This window comes from Schistocerca cancellata, chromosome 4 (assembly GCF_023864275.1).
Source record: "Schistocerca cancellata isolate TAMUIC-IGC-003103 chromosome 4, iqSchCanc2.1, whole genome shotgun sequence".
Classification (NCBI taxonomy): Eukaryota; Metazoa; Arthropoda; class Insecta; order Orthoptera; family Acrididae; genus Schistocerca; species Schistocerca cancellata.
Window position 1 is genome coordinate 30,528,660 of NC_064629.1, and position 26,613 is coordinate 30,555,272.

The window sequence follows — 26,613 nt, forward strand, 5'->3', positions numbered from 1 at the left end:
TACAGCACTATTATTTCTAGTTTTCTTCTAGAGACTACAAGAAACGCAAGAATTAATGTACTGATGCAAAGGTAGCATTTTTCAACAGCAGGAATGAGAGAACTGTTATGCAATGAACAGCAAAAAAGTTTTATTTAAAACATGCTGGAGCCTAATGAATGAAGCAAAAGAGTAAAATTAAGTTTATATGAAAGGGGGGAAAAAAAGCATGGTGACAAAAAGATAAAGCAAAGAGAGATGGAAAACAGCATGTTACAAAGGTTGGATGATTTCCACAAGAGATTCTCTGGACTTTTAAAAAGTGTCATGTTTGGAAAACCACAACTTTGGTAGATGATGAGACTAAGTCACCTTACATTGAATGTATTATGGTACAATTAGGAGTACACTCCTTTGGGATAGAAAAACTAATAGCATTCGATTAGCTACATAGTTTCTACTTTTGAAATTCCCTGTGAACCAAATAGCATCAGTTGCCTTTCAAAGAATAAATGCAGTTCGTGATGGGCATGCAGGACATTTTATTATGAGAAATGAGGAACAGATACAATAAGAGGAAGACCAAAATCAAGGAACATTACCTAGCAAAGGAATGCAGCAGACTACAGAAAATCTGCTAAATGAATAAGAGTGGTCCTGCGAACCATAAAATGTGAGTTCAAAATTTCAGGAATGTCAAGGAAGATAAGGGTTTAATATCCTGTTGACAAGAAGTTATTGGAAACAGAGCACAAGCTCAAATTGTTCTCAAGAACAGGGAAGGAAATCAGCTGTGCCCCTTCAAGGGAACTATCCTGACATTTTCTTGGTAGACATCAAGGTCATTAAGCAGTATCTCAGCTGAAGGAGAATTGCGGTGACAGTCATGGCCCTACTCATGGAACTGGCCCAGCATTTTCCTGATGTTTAACCTGAACAAATCTAAATCAGGCTGGATTAACAGGGATTTTAAGCCTTCTCCTTCAAATTAAAAGTCCAGTTTCTTAAGCAGTGTGACATATACCTGTATATCATTATATTCAGCACCCAGAAATTGAAATAATGCAAATTGTAGTTTCCTAGAGTAATGTGGAATTTCTTACTGTCTTAATCAAAAGATAAGACTACTTTGATCTTATGATGATTACATTGGATGTGATTTTTCAGTTGCCTCCCACATTAATTCTGACAAATGATGCTGCAACAGTGTTCCATTTTCACCTTGGATTCATGACACAAAAACATATACCATCAACATCTACCAAACGATTTTGATATGAGTCAAACAAATTATTGTGTTGCATTAACTGAAGTCTACCACAGTGACTGGAAATGCAGGAAAAACTGTGCATGTAAAGAGAATTCAAGCTGGTTTACCTCATTCATGCTTTCTAATTTGAGCTGACCCTAATGACACCTGCCATAATATTAAGCTTTGTAAAATTAAGTAAATACTGTTGCTGGATGTTTCTTATTTTCATATTACTGATATGTTCCTTTAATGAATTCTGGATATGTACTTGCACATTTTGTGTGTGTGTGTGTGTGTGTGTGTGTGTGTGTGTGTGTGTGTGTGATTGACAGAGGTCTCACTGAATACAACAATAAGATGCACTTTTACTTGTACAAATCTAATGTTTCCCCTCAGGGATGCATAATGACAGTAGCCTAGAGAACTTGTATGCTGTTCAGTCATATTTCACGTACTGCTGGAAGTATCTCAACAATTTATAATTAAGTATGAGAGCTAGCCAGAAAATAACCACAGTTCCTATGTATCATGGGTAACAGCAGGAGGGACAGAACCACTGCCCCATGTAGTAGGTTATTGTACATAGAGCTCTGCTAGCAAAAAAGGCATATTGCTTAACATTTGCCTACTGTAACCGTTCAGAATGAGTGTTGCAACTGAAACTCCCATTGAATGTGTTACTTAAGCTGTAATAAAGTGTTTTGTGTCACAATTTCATTGAAAGGTGTGTATTGTACATGAACCGAAGGTGATGACTGGAGATGTTACGTGACAACTGTAATGGTAATGATGATGATGATGATGTTTGGTTTGTGGGGCGTTCAACTGCACGGTCATCAGTGCCCATACAAAGTCCCAATTTTTTCAAAGTCCAATTTTGTTCACAGTCCATTCTAACCACTGTCACGAATGGTGAGGATGATGATTGATGAGGACAACACAAACACCCAGTCCCTGGGCAGAGAAAATCCCCAACCCGGCTGGAAATCGAACCCAGGACCCTGTGATCCAGAGGTAGAACGCTAGCCACTAGACCACGAGCTGCAGACAACTATGGTAGTGTTTGTTTAAGACTAGAAGGACTTATCCTCATGATGATAATAGAAGTGGCTGTCCATCTGTAATCAGCATTGAACTAGTACAGAAAACTGACAAAGAGATTCATGAAAACTGATGTTTCACATTATCTCAACGTCAAACAATTTTCTGCTGGCTTCTCAGTATGTTTTCAATGAGACCATAACCAAACAATTAGGTTAAAACCAATTGTGTAAACATTGGGTTGTAAAAGTTGCAGAAGCTGAATTTTATGTTGAGGGAATTTGTCAAATCATCAAAATATGATAAATGCTTAAATCTTTATGATGATTATGTAGAGAAGTAACACAAAGGTGTATTTTTAAAATTTTTCTTTTAAATTCCCATTGCCTCTTCTAGTATTAGACTTACAACACACCTTCAGGATAGCAGCCTTTAGGAATACCGGTTGTGTGTTTCAGGGTGGGTGGGGGGGGGGGGGGGGGGGGCAGAGGCCGCATGCACACTCGCACACAAGAAGTACTGTAGCTCAAAAAAGGATTCGTCCAAAAACTACATACATGATAGTTCTGGCAGAATGTAAATAATTTATGCATAAAGATAACAGATCACCAAATAGTAGAGGGGTTGAGTCATTGACAGGCAATAAACAATGCTGAAAACTTCGCTAGTTTTTCGATGAATCCTGTTTTGAACTACAGTACACGTTCTCATCTTACTGCTACATTGTGTTGGTTGAATGCAAAAGAATTACGAGTTGATTCTCAATAATTAAGTTCTAGATAATAACCTCATCTTGTTGCATGGAGAACTATTTTTCATTTCAGACACAGTACCATATCATTTTACAAGTTTCAGTCTCTTCCAACAGGGATATATTATAACATCAGAATTCCCACCTATACTACAATTCAGCCAACAGTCTTCATTTCTGTTTAAATTCTGGAAGCACTTTACTGATAACATAATGGAAATGATGTTATTATGTTACTGATTATGGAATTAGGTAATGTTTTGTGGAAATACAGGTTTAATGGTACTGGGCACTACTGAATAACAGAAAGCAGTCATTACTTACACTCAAACAGTTTATTGTAAAAATGAAGTAGCTATTTTATATCAGGTACTTGAGAAAGTGTAATTACAAGATAAAAAAAAACATTTTGTAGAAAAAATACAGTTCATTTCCTCCACATAATTCTGTTGTTCTGAAATCTTTATGTATATCAAATACAACGATTTATAAATTGGAGAAGTCTTAGATTTATATACATGCAATATATACAATTATGACTACAAATAAATATTTTATTGGTGTATATATAAAAACAACAAAGGAATATTTCATTTACATTTATACAAAGATGTAAACACATGACTCATTACTTTATTTACATTGTAAATTCAGTAGAAATAACAGTTAAATAATGGAATAAAGTATCCCAAAAAAATGCACAATCAATATGATTACTGTCCAATATTGTCCAACAATTTTCAAACACGTCTTCTCGTTTCTAATATTTTGCCTTTCCTTATGTCCAATCCAAGATTAAACCTAGATCATTTAAAACAAATGCAACCAATTAAAGATCAATTAACATAAAACCACACATCACAAATGGAAAGCAAATGTATATATAAATCTCAGGAAGTATCATTGCTTTAAAAAAAAAATCACTTCACACAGTTAAATACCTCATATCAAAACCATGAACTTTCAAAAATTACAAATTATGCTAATAATTTCTGTTGGGAAAGATTTCAGAAAAGCATAGCATAACACCCTAAGAAATATTCCATAAATTACATAGAATACACTGGTGTGTATTCATATTCTTTACTAATCATAGAAAAAAACCAGCAAAATTTGGACTAAGTTGTGAATACAGTCTTTGACAGAAGAAAGAAGCACACATGGAAAAACATCACCCATAACTGGATCTGGTATGTGTATCTGCAACAAAGGGAAAGACTACAATCATAAAATGTTGGTAGATACATTCAGAAAGTTCAGCGGATCCAATCTGTATGAGCTGGTGTTCCTTTAGCTTGGAAACAAGTAGTCACAACTTTCAAACATAAGGAGTTTGATCAGGAAAAGATTTTGATGATGATGTTTGGTTTGTGGGGCACTCAACTGCGCGGTCATCAGTGCCCGTACAAAGTCCCAATTTTTTACACAATCCATTCGAGCTACTGTCACGAATGATGATGATGAACTGATGAGAACAACACAAACATCCAGTCCCCAGGCAAAGAAACTCCCCAACCCAGCCAGGATCGAACCCGGGACCCCATGGGAAAGATTGTGGAATAACTATCCTACACACAGAAACATAAAACAACTAAAAAGTAGTCTTGCAACAACTGTATTGTGTACAGTCATGCAGTAACCTACTGATAAAATACCCTCCAGGTATTGAACCATTTATCAAAACAGAACAGCTCAACTGAAAACTGACAGTATGTGAGTAATGAGAAAGAAAGACACTAATCCACTGTGCAAATGACCAAACTACTGTTACAATTGTATCTGCTCTGTGTTGTGATTTATCCTTTTCTCATGACTGGATCTGGTCTTAGGTCAGTCTCAAGTAGTACATGCAAAATTTGCATATGTTCTATTAATATTAGCAACATGATTTCCATGACACGAAAATACAGCACAGGCAGGAAAGTGCCACTGTAGTTGTATTTGAGTGAAAAATGTAGAAGTTATGCACCACACACAGCAGATGAACTCAGAGAGCCATTTGATCAACAATATAAACTGTAAAGCGAGGCTACTTTGAACAGCAACTTAGCGTCTTTTTAAAGTAAATTCTGCCCTCTAATGTGTAAATATGGAACTAAGTTCAGAATCATTAAATATCGCCAGTAATCGATACTTTCAGAAGGTATGACAGTCAATATGAAATAACATTGTATACAGATGCCAGAAAGTAAAATAATTTTCTGGAAACATACGTTCCTTCATAATCGCAACAACATTTGCCTATTATCAGAAGCATTTTTTAGTTTAGAGTTTGAAATGAGTTTTTATGGACAAGGTTAACACTTTAATGAACATTTACAGAAAGCATAAAATGTTATATTTATTCTTTATATGTGAAGACTCGTCTTTCAAGGGGTGACTTTGAACAGCGCCTTCCATATTCTTTGACACATCAGTTGGTCAGTGCTGACTAATGGGTGTTGTGTGTGTTGCTTGTGTTGTTTTAATCTTATTTGGAAGATGCCAGGTAGGTGTTATTGATAATATTTATGTATATTTTTCTGTGTGTACTTAGTGGAAAAAATATCCCAAAATTAGGCCAAAATTAACTTTGTTTGGTTGTTAGTTTGCTGATACAGTCAGGAACTACAAACGATCTCCCAGTTCTTGAAGCTATGGGAACTGTGCAAAAAGTAATACTGATGAAGCCTTAATGTTAATTCGAGATAAGATGATGTCACTAAACGAAGTCTCCCAAATATACAAACTACCTAAAGGGACCCTTTGCCATAAAATAAAAAATACACATTCAGAGAAACCTGGAGGACAAACTGTTTCTACTGCAGATGAAGAAAAGTAACTTTGTGATTGTGTGATTCAAATGGGTGCCTGGGGATATCCATTCGATTTGTTTGATCTACGGATGATCACTAAAATGTTATTGGACAAAACGAGATGAAAGGTAGATAAAAGTTTGGGCCTACCAATCTTCCTGGCTTAGATTGGACTAAACCTTTTTTAGGCAGACACGAAACATTATCAATGAGGCAGTGTAGTAATATTACTCCAAACAGAGCAGCTCTGAGTGAAGAGGTGGTTGAGAAATTTTTGAAAACCTCAAAATCTCATTACATGGTGTACCACCAGAAAATATTTCAAACTTTGATGAGACAAACTTCTCAGATGATGCAGGGTGCAAGAATGATGTGATCACACATGGCTACAAGAATCCTGAGAGGATAATGGCACATTCTAAAACTGGAGTTTCAGTCATGTTTTGTGGTATGGCATCTGGTGTTTTGCAACTGGTGTATGTTGTATATAAAGCTGACAACATGTGGAGTACCTGATGCTGTGGTGGACCTTCAAGAGCCCATTACAACAACACAAAAAGTGGATGGTTTGATGGACGTGCCTTTCAAGATTCGTTTTTCACTATTTATTTATCTCATGCTAACCAGCTACATGGTCCAAACGTGGTTATTGAAGACAATCTGTCCAGCCATTTTTCACTTGAGGATGTTCGGGCTGCTAAGGACAGTATATTAGGTTTACTTGCCTGCCACCTAACTGCACTCACTTGATGCAGCCACTTGATGTGGCGTTCTTTAGACCTTTAAAGGCTCAATTGAGAAAGTCTTTAACAAAATGGAGAGAAGAGTGTGGGATAAAGAGCAATCTGCCAAAAGATGTGTTTCCTTCTGTTGTGACTCGCCGATCTTTCAAAGTGCCGCCACACAGTTACGCGCATCCTCTACATGCGGCGCTGTCTGCCAGCCATGCAGCAGCAGCGCCACCTAAGCGGCCGGCCAGCCAGCAGCCGCTAGACTCGGACTCAGTTCTGATTTGACTGTTAAAGCGTACATACGTCTTGCTTTGTTTACTTGATCTGTGACTTACATGTATTGTGTCGTCCTTGACATATATTTGTTCAACTTGAAGTTATAACACCTTCTCTACTGAAATCCACACTACAAACATTGACGCCACTTCTGCTGCCAATCTGATATCTGGATTCAGGGCTACTGGCATCCATCCACTGAATAAGCATGAAGTCCTGCAGAAACTTCCTGAATGCCATGTCTTTACTGACCAGAAAGTTAAATGAATCCATGTTGGCAATGTTGCAGAATCAGAGGAAGAAACTGACATCCAACTGAAGAAGAAAAGTAGCAGCTTAGGCTGGAAACTGTTTGTGTAGATGATTTCTATGAACATGCGAAACCTTCCACAAGTCAAGGTGAGACAGTTGTGAGCTGGAAAAGTGGGGTCATCCATCTAAACAGCTGCCAGTTTCTTCTGAAGAAGGAGAAAGAAGAAAGAAGAATCAAATTTCAGAGTCAAACGATGATGAGCTGAATGATGATTAAATTGTTGAAAAACCTAAGTGGAAGTGATGACAGTGAAGAAGGAGACAGTTGCAGACAGAGCATTGGTACTTAAAGAGTATGAAGCTGAAGAGCACACTTACAAGGCTTTAGATTCTGCAAGTTACAGTGGAGCGCTCCAGGGAAAATATGTTTTAGTGAAGTTTCCTTAAAAAAAAAAGTGTAAAATATTATTTTGGACATGTTATCCCTGACAATGAAATTACATTCCTGAGGAAATGGCATTCCAAGGTGGAATCAGATGAAGCTTTTTTTGTATGGCCTTAAGTTCCCAATATGTCAGGTTTTGAGAAAGATAGCATTTGTAGTGTTCTACCTGATTCTAAGGTAGATAGAAGGGGAAGGCTTCATTTTGAGTTTAAATTTGATGTCTGTGACATCTCCTAGAGTGGACACACCTTCCTGACGACTTCCTTTCCTGTAGAGTGTTTACAGATGCATTTCTATAAAATGTGATAACTTTTTTCATTACCTTTATTAAAGTTATACACACTTTTTTGAAAAGATGTGTTTTTAAATAATTTTCTTATTTCATAAGTAGCTCAGCACCCATTTCCATTATTACCAAATCAAGCCAGAATCATATGAAATGTTTCAGGTGATTAAAGGAAACTCATAAAAAATACTCATTTTTTTCTAAATAAGTTACTTTCAAAACTACATTTATATATAAAATACCATGCTCTTTCATATGACAGGGGTGTCATTTAACAGTAATTGACATGACTCCCACAGAATAGGCAAATGTTTCCATGTTCAAAGTGAACCTCGCCCATGGGGTGAAACTGAAGAGTGGATGGGGCAGGAAAAATAGACACCTCTTGCAACTTGTCAAAAAGTTTCATGCCAGTATCTTGAGAAGTTTCTGTTTAATTTACAAAAATGAATTTAAAATGTTCAAAGTCATCCTGCTTTTACAGAGAAATTTTCATCTTATGCATATGTGTAAAATGGCTTTGTCATTTCCACAATATACAGCATCAGCAAAACCAAGTATGAACAAAATATTTATATGCATCACAAAACACTAACAAATTGGCTTCCAATGAGAATCTTAGCTTAGTGAATGTATTTTATGTGGCTCAAGCCTAGACAGCACAGTTTATAACTTCTGCCAGTGTAAACAGTTTCAACAAATAGGGTTTACGTGTGCTACAGATCTGAAAAGATTCACATTCCAATGTATGGTTACTGAACACACCAGACAGTGTCAAGGTTGGATGTTTCTTTCCATGTGCTTCCATCTTTTTCTATCAATGAATGTTTGCAAGCTTGCAAATATATCCCACATTTTTCAATGCATTCATTAACACACAGCATATACAGAAGTATACAGCAGGTAAAAAATTTTACAACTGATGTTAAGACTTGTCTAAGATAACAGCCTATACAGGATTATACCCACATATATACACTGCAGTATTCTCATCATAAATTCTTACCAAACTTGAGTACAAAAAAGGACCTGTAGAAAAAAAATATTAACCTTTTGGATAACAATGTTACTCAACAACATGGGACAAATGAGCAGTAATACTTCTTGAATGAGTCACACAGCTCCCTCCACATGTAACCTAAGCTGCCAGTGAAGAAGCTGTACAACATCTGGTTTGTAGTTATTATATATAACTCTTCATTTAAGCTGTTTAATTTCTTTCATATTTACAAAGCAATTGGAAATTTTTCCTTAACAAATCTCGGCAACATGCTGTTACGGATTTTGAAATTTTCTTTGTAATTTATCATCCATTTCAGATTACTTTCTCAAGAATTATGAATGGCAACTTCACATCAGATATGAGTAATAACTGCATCAAATACAAATATTGCAACATTATATTTTATCAGACTACAAAGGTGCAAATATGAGTTCAGACTTTCCTAGAGACACAAATACATGGCATGGTTCATTCATAATCTCAAAAAAGGCCAAAAGTTACCTATGAACATGTTAAATCTACATAATATAAAATTAGATATACAGAAGGGCATTAAACACATGAAAATGGGACTTGTGGTAATTTACTTGTAAAGTGTTCTGTCACGGTAGAATCTCACCACAAATACCAGTGCAAGAATACTGGTACGTATGTGTGCATATAATAAAACTACTTCCAAAGGGAGAAAAGTGGCTTAGCCACTTTACAGACAGATATTACAGAATACAAGCTATACTGAAAAAAATGAAGCTAGACACACTCACTCACTAGTATCAGATAACTGAATGGTTTATATGTTCTCGGTCTCATATCTGTCAGTACTGTTCATAACATATGAAGAGGTCTATGTCTCACCAATGAGAAATAGCGCAAAGGTATGAGAGGACAATCTGAATCATGTACCACCAACTACTTTCTCATTACATGAATGTACACTTGACACAAGCAAACAGAGAAATTAAGTACTCATATACACATTATTCAACTGTGCAGTATAACTCATAGTTCCCACCATTCATCAAAATTATGTTAACAACACACTACAATAAATTTAAATTCCTTTTTGCACACATCATAATAAATAATGTAACTAATATATAGTCAATTGTAAGGTAGCAGTTGTAATATTTTATCAGCACTAATTGGTAGCATTTAACGCCAACTAGACTTAATGAACAGTGAAAGAACTTGAATGTTACCAATTATTATTACCAAATGATGAAACATTTAATTGGTATCAAAGTTATATATTTTTGCAGTAACCACAACTACATATGCTGTGGCCCTTTCACCAGTCCAAGAAGATGCTTATAACACGGTGACAGACAAAATTAAATACTATGCATTTTCAATCACAGGTTCAGTGTTATTAAGTTGGAAACAGGATTTGAAAAGTATTAGAGAAGTGATGGATCATTTTTAATGTAGTATTGGAAATGACTGAATAATAGGAGTAAATACAAGCTAGTCCGGCTCAAAAATTAAGGTAAAACAGCTATGAGATGGTAATGCAAATGTAAATAAGGAAATGTGAAGCTCGTAATGCCCTAAAGGAAGATTACGGTTAATGCCCTGTTGACGATAGGGTCATTAGTAATAGAGCACAAACTTGGAAAGGGTAAGGAAATCAGCTAAGCCCTTTTCAAAAGAACTAACTCATTAGCATTTCATTGACTACAAATTATTTTGGATTAAGTAGCAGCCTAGATCACATAAGAAACAGATTGACTGAACACCTGAACACTTGATACAGTAGTCAACCTTCATCAGGACAACCACCAGTCGGCGACAATGTGACACCCTTACTCGTGACACCAACCACAAGATGGCACTCCTTTCAGTGAAATTTGTGCAACCTTGCCAGACAGCAAGCAGCCGCAAGTTGCTTTCCATTGGTTGGCAGCTGCAAAGTAGAGCTGTTTCTGAGATAGCACCACTAGTGGATTGAGTCATCTTGACATGTGGCTACAAGTGGAGGTACTAGATGGACATGTGCTGGACTAAAAATATTCAATTATCCTCTCAAAGGTAAAGAAAGGTTCCAGAAATGCATTTTCAATCTCATGAATAAATATATTAGTTATGAATAAGAACTAATGAAGAGCCCCGAGCACTCAATACCTTCTGAATTTTGTCAATCTTACATGTTGATATAATGGGGCAACTGAACTTCCTGCACAGAAACTACCATTTGTTTGTACCTCTGAACATGTAGTCACAACAGAAAAACGAACAAGTATAGCGTGCCAACTCTACCAACACTGTGTTTTTTTTAATAATTCTCACATAGGTTTCACCTGATAATGGCACAAGTTATAGCTAAGCTATAAATCTTTGCTACTGAGATACACTATGTGATCAAAAGTGTCTGGACACCTGGCTGAAAATGACTTACAAGTTCATGGTACCCTTCATGGGTAATGCTGCAATTCAGTATGGTGTTGGCCAACCCTTAGCCTTGATGACAGCTTCCACTCTCGCAGGCATATGTTCAATCAGGTGCTGGGAGGTTTCTTGGGGAATGGAAGCCCATTCTTCATGGAGTGCTGCACTGAGGAGAGGTATCAATGTCAGTCGGTGAGGCCTGGCACAAAGTCGGCATTCCAAAACATCATGAAGGTGTTCTATAGGATTGAGATCCAGACTCTGTGCAGGCCAGTCCATTCCAGGGATGTTATTGTTGTGTAATCTCTCCACCACAGGCAGTGCATTTTGAACTTGTGCTCAATCATGTTGAAAGATGCAGTCACCATCCCCGAATTGCTCTTCAACAGTGGGAAGCAATAAGATGCTTAAAACATCAATGTAGGCCTGTGCTGTGATAGTGCCACACAAAACAATAAGGGTGCAAGCCCCTTCCATGAAAAGCACGATCACACCATAACACCTCCACCTCCGAATTTTACTGTTGGCACTGCACACGCTGGCAGATGATGTTCCCCAGGCATTTGCCATACCCACACCCTGCGATCAGATCACCACATTGTGTACCACGATTTGTCACTCCACACAACATTTACCCACTGTTCAGTCACCCAATGTTTACACTCCTTACACCAAGCGAGGTGTCGTTTGGCATTTACCGATGTGATGTGTGGCTTGTGAGCATCCACTTGACCACGAAATCCAAGTTTTCTCACCTCCCGCCTAACTGCCATAGTACTTGCAGTGGGTCCTGATGTAGTTTGGAATTCCTGTGTGATGGTCTGGTTAGGTGTCCGCCTATTACACATTACAACCCTCTTAAACTGTCGGCGATCTCTATCAGTCAACAGACGTGGTCGGCCTGTACGCTTTTGTGCTGTACGTGGCCCTTCACATTTCCACTTCACTATCACATCAGAAGCAGTGAACCTAGGGATGTTTAGGAGGGTGGAAATCTCGCGTACAGATGTACGACGCAAGTGATGCCCAATCACTTGATCACGTTCGAAGTCTGTGAGTTCCACAGAGCACCCCATTCTGCTCTTTCACGATGTCTAATGACTACTGAGGTCACTGATATAGAGTACTTGGCAGCACAATGCACCTAATATGAAAAACGTATGTTTTTGGGGGTGTGCAGATACTTTCGATCACATAGTGTAGGATTACTTTGCCTACTGTTTTTGACAAAGGAAACAAACAGGAGTAGGAAAATAGCTATTAGGTGTCTGAATTTTTACATAATCATGAAATGCACTGAGGTAATGCAATTAAAGCTGAACTGCAGCTCCAGCCTTCTTTAGCAATACTTCACAACTTCTCACATTTGTCAGTTGATGCCTTTCACTGGCTTCTCATTAGACTTGGGAAGGAAATTTAAAAGCAGAGCAATTAATTACTGATGATCACAATAAATCTGTTCGTATACAAAACATTGGAAGATGCTTGCAGTTTAGTTTAGGAGGAGTTTAGTGTTTAAAGTCCCGTCGACAACGAGGTCATTAGAGACGGAGCACAAGCTCGGGTGAGGGAAGGATGGGGAAGGAAATCGGCCGTGCCCTTTTAAAGGAACCATCCCGGCATTTGCCTGAAGCGATTTAGGGAAATCACGGAAAACCTAAATCAGGATGGCCGGAGACGGGATTGAACCGTCGTCCTCCCGAATGCGAGTCCAGTGTGCTAACCACTGCGCCACCTCGCTCGGTTAAGATGCTTGCACCGAAGCAAAGTGGACAGAAGCTTCCTTTGACTGACAACAAGCTAAACATGAGCAAATGCCAGCGAGTACATACCAAACACAATAGAATGTTTTCTTGTGCTCTGAACAATTTGCTAGTGCTTTCTGCCATTTTTTGTTTGTTTGTTGGTGTCTTTTCATGAGCATTTATATGTTAGTGAATGGAAGAGAACACAGCATAACAAGAACTTCATCATCACACAGGTGCTTATAAACATTGAAATTATGCATTTGGTAGTAAGTTGTTTTTCACTACGAAAAAGCTAAGCAGTAGAGGGAATGCATCACTATAGACAGGATTTGTTTCACTTACAAAGTAAATAATGTAACATGAAAGAAGATATTAGAAATCACGTGTTTCTGAATGTTTTAAAAAACATCAGAGGCACGTTGGATAGCGAGTGAACTATGAACCAAGCATGGCTGAATGTCACTGCTTACACCTGCCTAGTGTTCGCGCATGAGAGAATGCACTCATGTTCATTCACTCAGTGTTAATCAGGATTAAGGTGTCCTTGGAGTAGAGACAACATTCCCACAATTTAAGGACTGAAATGTAATGCAGAACAGCCTCTTGAACACTCATTAAATTATGTAATGATCTGGAAATCAAAGTATCTAAATTAGTCCAAGAAATCTTTAAAATAAGGAGCTCTGTCAGCAAATACTTGATTAAAGATTTCTTTTTATGAAACTAACATTGCTTGCATCACCAAACTTATAAATGAAATATCAATATATTTTTGCATTTTTCTGAGAGACAGTTATGTGGGTGGTTTAGTAAGCCTGGTAAATTTCCATGAAACAATGAAACATTTTTGCTGCACCTTCATAGTTAATAAGCTTGATTATTCCAAGGGCTGTATAAAGAATTTCAGCAATGTACAGTTCATTGTCGACAGCCATCTGAAATGGTCAGTGTGTTGACTGTGATTGAAAATTGAGAAGACCAAGTTTCATGCAATTATTAAACAATGTCATTTGAAGATTTGGATGCAGTTTATGTGGATGCTGAACCATCATTGAACACCATTTACTTTTGGATTAATGAATTTAAATGTTGCTGGACATGCACTGAAGTAGTAGTGTGGCCAATTGACAAAATCCGTGATAAAAATTTTGTGAGAGTGCTGGGACGTAGGCATCTCAACTGAGTGAGTGCACAATATCCTGCACAGAAAATTGGCTATGAAGAAGCTGTGTGCAAGGTGGGTGCCACAATTTCTCGCATTTGAGCAAAAGTGCATCTGGCACAACAGTTCAACGTAATGTTTGGCGATGTTTAATTGCAATCCACAAGACTTTTTGTGTCGATTTGAGACTGTTGATGAAACCTCGATCCATCATTACACACTAGTCAAAATGGCTGTCCTATCAGAACAGTGGACACATGCTAGTGAAAGTGCATCAAAGGCAAAGACCATTCTGTCAGCTGGGAAGATGATGGCCACTGGACTGTTTTATGGGATTCCCAAGGAATAATTCTCATAAGATTACTTGCAAAAGGGAGAAAAATAGCTAGATCCAATTATGCTTCATTGCTGGATTGTTTGAAACTTGCATTGGCTGAAAGACCAATGTTGGTATGCAAAAAATTGCTCTTTCACTATGATAATGCACCATTTCACACATCAGAGATAACATTGGCAAAATTGCATGAATTGGGCTTTGAATTGGTTCCTCATCCACCCTATTCACCCGACTTAGCTCCAAGTGACTTCTTTCTGTTTCCTAACCTGAGACATTGGATTGCTGGGAATAAATTTTCATGAAATGAAGATTTTAAATCACCTCGCTAAATGTAACTTACATTATAGTTGCAGAACTATGTTCGAAGACAAGTTTTGGAAAACTCTATCAAAACTTAAGGCACTGAAAAATATGTAGTTTATTTATATTGTGTTGAAGTGACAAATAAAAATTCTGTACACTGCACTGGTCAATTTTGTTGTCTCGCCTTCATCACACTGCCCCATTTAACTCACAGTGCACTAATTGATTTCACTGTCTTTCCTTCATCACACTGCCTCATTTAACTCACAGGAGGTAACATGTTCAACCTGAGTAGTATATGTGCTGACTGTATGTTGAAGATGTTTACAGTCTCAAAGTAATTTTAATTTTTTAATTAGTATTCTTGAAGATACAGTTGTTCAGTGCACAGATGAAATGACATTCATTTACAGCTAGTTGTAATCAAATGCAAAATGTAATCATGGTTAATAATGGCTACAGAAATATTTACAAAAGAAACCTAAACTCTTTCTTAAGCTTTTTTGCTGTCTCTGTGGGAAAAAGGTATTGTCATTATAATTCAGCTAATCCATATACATCTAGTATGCAATGGGCTTATTTCCATGGTGGTAGGACATGATATCCAATGGTACCCAAGTTACATTTGCTACTGGAACTGTGCTCAAACCATTTAATTGATTAGGAGTTGCAATGAGCCTTCTACACCTGTTATTCATCAGATAAATTTTTATTTGGTGCAGTGAAGTCATTGTGTTTTATTCTACATGTTCATTTTAATGCCAGGCAGGAGCACTGGGATGGAAAAAACATCACAGTAAATAGGACAGTAGTGGGTGCCTGTATACCTGGGCCATCCACAATTACTGTGTAGCACTGCAGCTCAAAGATGATTGCTTATATTCAGATAAATTTATTTTTACTACTGCTAACATCTGACAATCAGAAATCAGAGAGAATCGCTACAATCATATTGACAAGTGATTAAGAACAGTAAAGAGCAAAGTAGGAAACAAATTACTAAGACAGCTGTAATTGATTTTTTTACCCCCATAATCCATATCAAACAACCTACATAACACAGAGCATAGTTGGTGACAAGTGTGTAAACTATGCGATCGCATACAGCTGACAGTTTATCAGAAAGCTTTTATGGCAATACAGCCTGTGTCCAAACACTAAATTGTAAGAAATATTTATAAGTGTCACTTTTATTTATTTCATCCATTATTCAGCATATAATTGTAAGAAGCATCCCTGAAACAGAAATAACTTTCAGCTGTGGAATTACAGGAGCTTATCTGCGATCTTCAACTACAATCGGCTATGGGGTGAAGGCACTTGGCATGCAGCACACTGTCCTTCTGCTTAATGCCAGCAAACCCACCCTCAGACACTTCACCTTAGAAACAGTGTTGCCAATTCCATGACATGCACAGATCAACAAGTAGCACAGTGTCGCTATTTACACGGTTGCCTGTTTGATGTAAGGACAGTCAATCTGTTTAATTTGTGATCTGAGGTAATAGTATAAACTTGAGGTACTGTACATTAGTAACACTAATATTAATCAGATACAGTATGGAACTCTCAGTGCTCAATAACAACAGAAAAAAGCAATCTGAGCTGTTTGCAAAATTGCTCAACAAAGAGGGTGGTGGTGACGTAAGGAGCGAGTGTGGCACTAGAGGTTATCCACATGCAAGATATTGCATCTCAATGTTTTACAGGTATTTACAATGCCAAACTTTTGCTAGTGAACTGGAACTTTACATAACACATCATTGGGACTCTAAGAATGACATCCATACATTGATGATCATAAAAAAATCTAATATAACTTCAAATCTAGCCAAATAGAAACAGAGTGCAATCTGGATACTGGTCCAAAACAATGATGCTTCCAATGTTTTTAATTTGTCAAGAGAGACACCATTCCAATTCTAGTAGGGGGTCCATAAGATTTTTTAGACTTTTTTATATTAACTGAGTACATTGCAAAGTTAGTCAAACGAAAATTCAGTTAAAAAATCCTAACAAACTGTTTAAGGTCTGACTGAGGCAACTGGGACAGTTTGTGGCCTGTTATCTTTATGTGAGGAATAATGCTTCCTAGATCATATTTCTATTGGCAAAAAAAGATAAAAATGATTACAGTGCAGGGCATGGAACCTCCTCTCTCTTTTTCAGATAAAGTTGATGTGTTTTGGCAACATGATTGGGGGTCTGGCCACAGAGAAAACATAAATGTAGATCGAATATGAGTGAGTGTCATATAAAGGTCCCAAACATTTGGTATAATCCAAAAGACAAATAAATGAATGCTTAACTTCAAAAATAACTTAAATAATCTCCTTAAGTATTGTGTTCTTCTGTGAAGGAGAAATAACATGAGACTTATAAACTTGTTAAAAATTAACAGTTCATTGAAGGCGCTTTTCTACACACCAATAGATGTTGGGATGTACCTTTATGGAGATTTGTAATTTTGTCGATTAAAAGCTCAGCACAATAAACAAGATACAGCAGAAGTAGCTATTAAATTCCAAAAAGCAATAAAACCACAAAACTAAGTACGCAAAAATTACATTACTTTTAACTTTTGTCAACAATTATTAAAGGAAATATTGCTCAAGTGCTGCAGATACTCCTCAGTTATCTGATATTTTTGCACACTGGTATTGACATTGACTGGTCCATCATACCACCTAATTTGAATATATGAGAATCTCTCCTTTCCCATCGTGGGATACCTTAACCCAATGGCCTGCACTTATTTCTGCGCAACCACTGACAAACTGAAGAGAGTAATAAGACAATAAATCAACATCATTTCATTTTCAATGAACTATAAGACAATGGAAAACTTCTTTGAATGGCTTCAAAAGTGTAACAACAATAACAGTCACCATTTGAGAAATCCCACAAAAAAGAAAGAAAGAAAGAACACCATCTTAACAGGCTTTGAAGGCCCCACAGTATCGAAGGACTGCTGTGTCACCCTCAGCCCATATATGTCACAAGATGCGGATACGGAGGGGCTGTGGTCAGTGCACCACTCTCCCAGTCGTTGACAGTTTTCATGACTGGTGTTACTATTTCTCAGTCACATAGCTCCTCAACTGGCCTCACAAGGGCTGAGTGCATCCCACTTACCAACAGCAATCAGCGGACCCTGACGGTACTCCACTCAAGTGCTATCCAAGACCGACAGTGCTTAACTTCGGTCATCTCAGGGAAACCAATGTTACCATCGCGGCAAGGCCATTGGCATAAATGTAATAAATTTGTGTTTTTTATGTTCTGTGTCTTTTACATTCTCAGCCACTCTCCCCCTACCCCTCCCCCCTTTACAAGTGTTATCCCAGTACTTTCACAATGCTACATAGAAAATTACAAAGTACTAAAATATGAATAGTCTGACTGACTATTGTACCCTCAAAAGCCAAGCAATGCTTACGTGTTCCACTGAAGAATCATGGTTAAACACTTGTAGTCACTCTGTTTACATCATTAACTCATAGTTTTATGTAGTTATTGTTAAGACTTTGTATCGAAAGTGACAGACATTAAATGAAAGAATAAAACAAATTTTACGCAGATGACATAACAATTGTCAGCGTACCACATAACTACTGAAAATAATACAGTGGCTTGATGAAAACAACACAGTGGATAGGTGACTTAAATGTCTCATTGGCTGACAAAAACTGATTGAAAAGAAAGGCCAATGACATTCTATCAGTATTACTATGACCAGAGAAAGGTAGTTTCACGAAATACTTCATTCAAGAAATACTGAAACATCATTTGAAGTTTTTCGAGAACATATTGTCGCAGAAGAAGCTGAGTAGCACTGTGATGTAGTGGTTATGATGCTAAACTGCTGCATGGAGGGTCGTGAGTTCAAAACTCACCTGGACTGTACAATTTTAATTTCTATATTCAGCTCTTTTAGTACATTCTAGAAGTATCCACAAATATCAAGAATCATTGTAATGAAATGTTCTGTAGCTTTATATATATTGTATGTGTTCTGGCCGGAGGCAGTTCACTCCACGCTCTTGTATGTGCAAGTGCTGAATAAACCTTCGTTAAGTGAAGTTAGTGTTCGTCATTCATCTAATTACACCTTCTTCTACGTGACAATATTTTAATAAGATGTTGCCTACTGGCAACATTTACTGACTTGTCAGAACCAATGCAGGCCTAATCATTGCATGGAAATAATAATCCAATGTTTCTGTCTGCATGTGTTCAGCACAGAAAAATAAAACAGTAGCTGGTGCTCCAAAGGATTAATTGCAGAAAGAGGACACATGCTTAAGCAACAGTATTTGCATATTTCTTAATAATGGGTAAGTGAAAGCTGAAGTACTGCCATCTGCCAAGTTCGTGAGACTTGTGACACAATTAACAACTCAACAGATGATGGATCTTGTTTTTTAAAAAAATCATTCAACTCAGAATTAATTATATCCAGCATATGGATTATAGCTTTGTGAGTCACATTATGGATAAATCTAGACAACATTGAAGAAATAATATATTATGTTCAATTAAAAAAAAGTGAGCTAACCCTCAGATAAAATTATGTATCTGTTAATCCCATATCAAATACGAAAGTATTCATTTTCTTACTGTTTTCATTTGATTTTGTATTGGTGATATAGTTAACTAATTTAACATGAGATATACCTCATTCATCATAAGAATAAACCTCGTGTAAACAAACACAAACACAATGATTAGTCAGCAGTCATAGCACATGTGCACTGGTGTTGTCATGGTCTTGGAAGTACATCCAACTTATATATTAGATCTCTTATTAGCAAGCTACTGCAAGTGCAATTTTAAGATATTCTAAAATATTAACAGCCATCAATGTTTTTCTTAATCATACTTTTGCTGTGTAGTTTTCATTTCAAAAGTCATGTACAGTTGCAGTCTCTGTAAACTTTGGTTGTGTTCCGATTGTCATGCTGTTAATAAGTACTATGAAATGGGCTGACACTGCTTCCTGCTTTGAACTTTTTTAAAAAACTGTTTACTAAATGTATGGCATTCACGGATTATAGATGAGTGGCTTAATCAGTAACGAAAGAGTTTGCCAATCATGTATTCTGTAGGTCGCTGGTTTGAATCTCGCTGTGGCCTTTTTTTTTTTCTTTTCTTTGCTCAGTTTAAATATCTACATCATTTAAATATGAAATTAATCCAATATATGCTAGTGAACACATACTTAATAACCATTTTAAAGAAAAATGCACATCTTCATGTTTCTAATTAAATGTTGCATGCAGAATTCCAGTTAATACTGCAAATATAAATTCTTAATGATTGATATTTTATACTAAAGATTACACAATTAAATTTTTGGGAGAAAAATTAAAAGTCAAATACTAAAGAGTATTTGATTTTTAATTTGTCCATTGTTTTGTACCACATATGTGGTCTCACATGAGCCAGAGTGATAAGTATCATGAAACACAGAAAAAAAAACACTTTTCATGGCATCGAGCATGTTGTACAAATGATGAATTTTTTCAATTGCCACCATACCACTGCAATCAGAACCGATTAGGTTTAATCTCGAGCCAAGGTGAAGGATTTGTCATTAGAAAAACAAGAAATTTAAGCCGACAGATGTACTGGAACTAATGCACACAGCTTTTTCCCATATCACTGCAGAATGCTGGAGAAATGCTAACAGCACGCTATAGAAGAAGAGGAGAAAATGTGGGTTTCTGGGTGGCTTCATGGATTGTGTTGTTGATTGTCGCCTTATCGACATAGCAGATGATAGTTCCAGTACTGAAATGTATTCCTCAGATTTGGATACAGAAGCAGTTTAGAGATTACTGCTCTGTTAAGTACTGAAAGACTGACTAAGTAATACCTTCAGTGGCTTCAATATTTAACTGAATGCTGAAATCCCTGCAGTATGCTAATACAGCTCACACAGAAAAATTATGCTGTGTTTGAGTTAGGAATTTTCATCACTCTTGTTTTTAATATAATACTGTGTTAGCTAAGAATGAGAGCATGTTACGTTTTCCATATGGTCACTTAAGAAATGTATTGCTAAAGCTTTGCCATATATTATTTCATTCTGTTTAAAAATTAAATGACATCTGAAACTATATTGTTTCTTGATAGTCTCTTTTTACACCTTAACTGCACCTATTCACATCACCGCAGGTTAGTTGGACCACTTAGCTGGCCAGTGCTGTCCCAGTTAAATATGCTGATAAAGCTGTTGCCCCATATCACCACTGAGTCAATGTGTGTGTAATGCACAGCATAAAACCTGACTATACTCGAGACAGCTTGGCTTCTGTTCCACATGAAATGAAATCCAATGAGGTTCAAATAAATGTGGCAGACTACACAGTGTAATGTTTACATCACGTTTATTCTTATGATGAATGCAGTTTAGTAAATCCATGAAACAAAATCCATATGTCTTATTTTTTTGCAGTTACATAATGCAAAGATATTTAGGACATTATGGCTCCTTGAAAGACTGACAATATTGTTTCTCAATTTTGATCACCACAGTCACTGCTTATCAAACTAAATCATCCACGAATTTGCCACAAAACTCCATACTCACACTTCTAGAGGCATCTAAACTGTGGTACACACATATCAAATGCACAGTGTAAATGAGAAGACTTTATATTGATATATTGACTGTTAATGTTTGAGAAACAGCTGTACCTCACAATATTAAAATCCTGAAATCCACACAGCAAAGATGCTCAACTCATACGATCGATTGTGAAAGATAAGGGAATCTACACAGTGTCTCTTAAATTTTGGTGCTCCTTGTTTCTTCAGTAACAGTAATACAGGTAATATACTATATTTACCCAATTATACGATGAAGTTTTTTTCTAAATTTGTCATTTGAAAAATACAGAACCATCTTATATTCACACATTAAACCATTGCTGCTGAGGTCAACATTTCTATGTTGTTTAGTAGAGCATATGGGAGACAATGGCTGCTCGCATCCATAGCATACCATAAGCTACACGTCTCCCAGGTGGTGCTAAAGAACATTCACTTTGAGGCGGCCAAACAATCATTGATCTTAATCGCTGATCTCCTGGCTAATATCCATCGTATATCGCAGATATGAGTCAAATCATTATGACTGGCCATAGAAAAGGCTCCTCTCAGAGTCAACAGACGAGGGCCCTTGGACCTATCTTCAAGATTTGCCATATCAATATAGAAGGAGTAAGCTGGGCTAAATGCCAAGTACGTAAGATTTTATGTGATGACAACATTGATCTTGTTGCAGTTCAGGAAACTCAGGTTGAAGACGAAGACCAACTTAAACGGAGAGGTATGAGTCCAGTTACCCCAATGTATCATCATGCATATGGAGTAGCTACATAAGTGTGATCACCAATTGGAGATGTCCACTTGTGCTCGGCAACAGTGCATGGCGACATACATGAAGTAGTTGTCAAAACAGGAAATCTGTCAGTGAGCAGTGTGTACAAACCACCACCCATTCCCTGGCCTCAAGATGTCCTGCCATACCTGCGATATACATGGGTGATTTTAATAGCCACCACCCTCGGTGGAAATATAGAACAGGTGATGTAAATGGTGAGGCTCTTACTAACTGGACATAGGGTTAACAACCTGTTCTTAGTTTTCAACCCAAAGGACCAAGGAACATTTCAGTCTGCAGCTTGGAGAAAGGAATATAATACAGACTCATGCTTTGTGACAACTGGCAATATCCATACACCACTAAGAACTACAAGATGTGTATTAATAGACTTCCCTCATAGTCAACACCGCCCAGTCTTGATTGAAATTGGAATCAACATCCCACTCATGACAACCGTACAATGCCCAAGGTGGAATTTCAGAAAGGCAAAGAGGGATATCTACATGGAAAAATTGGATAAGTGCTTGGGATGGATTCACCCAACAGCTAGTATTTAGGACAGACTCATAGGTGCAGTTAAAAGGGCAGCGAACGTTGCTGTCCCGAGGGGGTTCCATAAATGATATGCACCAAGATGGGACAAAGAGTGTGAAAATAAGTATCAGAGATTTCTTGAGAGTGGAGACCCTGAGATTGCAGATGACCTGATGCACAGCCTACACAATGCATGGCGAGAGAAATGGATTGAAACCGTTTAGTAGTTTGATTTCCAGACATCTAGTAGCTAGACCTGGTGTCTCCTCCGAAAACTAGGTGGAGTTAACAAACTACATCATAACTCAACAGATATTTCTGCAAATAGGATTTCAGCTCACATACAGGCAACATCTAGAGTGCCAAAGGACAAAAAACGCACAAGAATTGTACACTGTGAGCTTAGCGTTCTTAAGAAAAACAGCACACCTTTGTACCAGTATTCCTTGAAATTTACCACCAATGAAGTCAGAGAAGCGCTGAAGAGTGTCAAGACAGGAAATGCATCTGGATTGGATGGAATACACCCAGAATTCCTTCTCCACTGTGGGGAATGCGCCAAAAAATGGCTTGCAGAATTTTACTCAAATACACTCCTGGAAATTGAAATAAGAACACCGTGAATTCATTGTCCCAGGAAGGGGAAACTTTATTGACACATTCCTGGGGTCAGATACATCACATGATCACACTGACAGAACCACAGGCACATAGACACAGGCAACAGAGCATGCACAATGTCGGCACTAGTACAGTGTATATCCACCTTTCGCAACAATGCAGGCTGCTATTCTCCCATGGAGACGATCGTAGAGATGCTGGATGTAGTCCTGTGGAACGGCTTGCCATGCCATTTCCACCTGGCGCCTCAGTTGGACCAGCGTTCGTGCTGGACGTGCAGACCGCGTGAGACGACGCTTCATCCAGTCCCAAACATGCTCAAGGGGGGACAGATCCGGAGATCTTGCTGGCCAGGGTAGTTGACTTACACCTTCTAGAGCACGTTGGGTGGCACGGGATACATGCGGACGTGCATTGTCCTGTTGGAACAGCAAGTTCCCTTGCCGGTCTAGGAATGGTAGAACGATGGGTTCGATGACGGTTTGGATGTACCGTGCACTATTCAGTGTCCCCTCGACGATCACCAGTGGTGTACGGCCAGTGTAGGAGATCGCTCCCCACACCATGATGCCGGGTGTTGGCCCTGTGTGCCTCGGTCGTATGCAGTCCTGATTGTGGCACTCACCTGCACGGCGCCAAACACGCATACGACCATCATTGGCACCAAGGCAGAAGCGACTCTCATCGCTGAAGACGACACGTCTCCATTCGTCCCTCCATTCACGCCTGTCGCGACACCACTGGAGGCGGGCTGCACGATGTTGGGGCGTGAGCGGAAGACGGCCTAACGGTGTGCGGGACCGTAGCCCAGCTTCATGGAGACGGTTGCGAATGGTCCTCGCCGAGACCCCAGGAGCAACAGTGTCCCTAATTTGCTGGGAAGTGGCGGTGCGGTCCCCTACGGCACTGCGTAGGATCCTACGGTCTTGGCGTGCATCCGTGCTTCGCTGCGGTTCGGTCCCAGGTCGACGGGCACGTGCACCTTCCGCCGACCACTGGCGACAACATCGATGTACTGTGGAGACCTCACGCCCCACGTGTTGAGCAATTCGGCGGTACGTCCACCCGGCCTCCCGCATGCCCACTATACGCCCTCGCTCAAAGTCCGTCAACTGCACATACGGTTCACGTCCACGCTGTCGCGGCATGCTACCAGTGTTAAAGACTGCGCTGGAGCTCCGTATGCCACGGCAAACTGGCTGACACTGACGGCGGCGGTGCACAAATGCTGCGCAGCTAGCGCCATTCGACGGCCAACACCGCGGTTCCTGGTGTGTCCGTTGTGCCGTGCGTGTGATCATTGCTTGTACAGCCCTCTCGCAGTGTCCGGAGCAAGTATGGTGGGTCTGACACACCGGTGTCAATGTGTTCTTTTTTCCATTTCCAGGAGTGTATAATGGCAACAGGGAACATACCACAGAAAATGAAGAACTCAAAGATCATTACACCGCTTAAACCAGGAAAACAAAGCGATCAGCCAAAGAGTTACAGGCCAATCGCATTGCTCAGTGTCATATACAAGCTGCTCGAGAGACTCCTGTATAACAGACTGAGCCTAAAATTACTGGAATTAATTCCAGACGAACAATCAGGATTTCAACCTCATAGTAGCTGCACTGATCAAGTACTTTCCCTGACAACACACATAGAGGCAGGCTACCAGAAAAAGCAAAAAATCAGTTGCATCCACAGACCTGAGATGAAGCCTATGACACGGTCTGGAGACAAGGCCTGCTGTACGAACTCATACAAATAATCCCATGCAGCAATATCATCAGACTCATTGATAACATGCTTGCTGGGAGAGGTTTTCAAGTGATTACTGGAGAACAAATGAGCTCTACCAAAATTCTCAACAATGGGCTACCATAAGGCTCAGTCCTTGCTCCATTGTTCTTCAATCTTTATACTTCTGACATCCCAAACACAAATTCTAGGAAGTTTGGCTATGCACACGATTGGACTATAGCTACGCAACATGAATCATTCAAGGTTACTGAAGACAAATCTTTAACATAATGCAGTGCTTCAGCAACCGTAAATTGTTCAGACAATAAGAAATTCAGCCTTCAGTTGCAAGGTAAATTTTTTTTAGTTTACTTAGGTTTCAATGTCAATAATGGTATCTTCTTCAGAACAAAAATTAAATTATTTTGAGGGCCAAACATTGGCCATGTCACAGAATAAAACTAATACAAAATAAAGATGCATAATCATAAGATTACGTCTATCAATACTAAAAATAATACGAAAAATGTAGATGGAGCTACACCGGGCCAGGAATAAGGCTCACATGCATGAATAATCATTGCAGTTTAATACTGTTTAGTAGTAGTAATGCAAAGCACGATAACTGTTTTCAATCCTGTCAAAAAGATTTGTAAGAAAAATAAAATTGTTACAGCGACTACTGAAGATGCTTTGAAATAAAGCAAGATGAGTTTGTTCTGAGTGACGCGATCACAAAAGTTGGAATGTAACCTATATTACTTTTTGAAAATAAGTCTGTATATGTTTCATAAAATCCAGAAAACGGTCACCAAGATCAGTAAGTATATTTATTTGCACTACTTCAAAATAACATCTGAAACAGCAGAAATGATGGCTGGAAGTCAAAAAACCAATTTTGCACCCTTCTCCTCTCTCTACTCACAAACAAATGCAAAGAGGAACAGTCATTGTGTAATCAACAACTATATTATTAACAATGTGTAAGATTTACTACCAAGAGCAAAAGAAATGACACTTGCACAGAGATTAATATATATAATGAAGAAGGTACAAATGTTAAAATTTACGAAACCACAGTCTAAATAGCACTGCTTTTAACTTTTCAAGTATGAGGAAGTTCACGTAATCTGAGGGAACGAAAAAAGTTTGACAATGCGATAAGAAGGACGTGTACTGAACAATAGATGAAACCAATACTTTCAGAAGAAACCAACTGATAAAGTCAAAATGTCTGTTTAGTGTATGCATTTATCATTACTTCCCTTACAACACAATAAACATGCTGTGGCCAGGAAACTTCACAGGACAAGAAGAACCAGTCCTAAAGGCAATGTCACAAAAACCAGTTCTCATAACAGACAACTTGCATATAAGAAACATGCACATAAGCATTTTCCACCTATCTAAAGCCTTCTATGGCTCTTTAAGTACTGTGTTGACTTCTGTCCACTGAATATAACCCCCCCCCTTTTTTTTAAAGTGATCTTACACACACACACACACACACACACACACACACACACACACACACACACAAATAAAAAGGTGCTACAACAGTTACCTAACAAATTCACATTTTCCACTGTCT

The 26,613-nt window shown here is 38.3% G+C and overlaps 1 protein-coding gene across 3 annotated transcripts in view; it reads right to left on the bottom strand.

The window, feature by feature from the left end:
- Nucleotides 1–3,359: 3,359 nt before the first annotated feature.
- LOC126184903 (serine/arginine repetitive matrix protein 2-like) overlaps nt 3,360–26,613 on the bottom strand; it is a 166,415-nt gene continuing 143,161 nt past the window's right edge. For 2 of the 3 annotated variants that reach the window (XM_049927554.1, XM_049927552.1), the window contains one exon: nt 3,361–3,824. In XM_049927554.1, coding sequence (XP_049783511.1) covers nt 3,819–3,824 — 6 coding nt within the window. In that variant the 3' untranslated portion in view covers nt 3,361–3,818. Of the gene's footprint in view, nt 3,825–26,613 lie in introns of all 3 variants that reach the window. The other variant, XM_049927553.1, reaches the window with a different exon arrangement.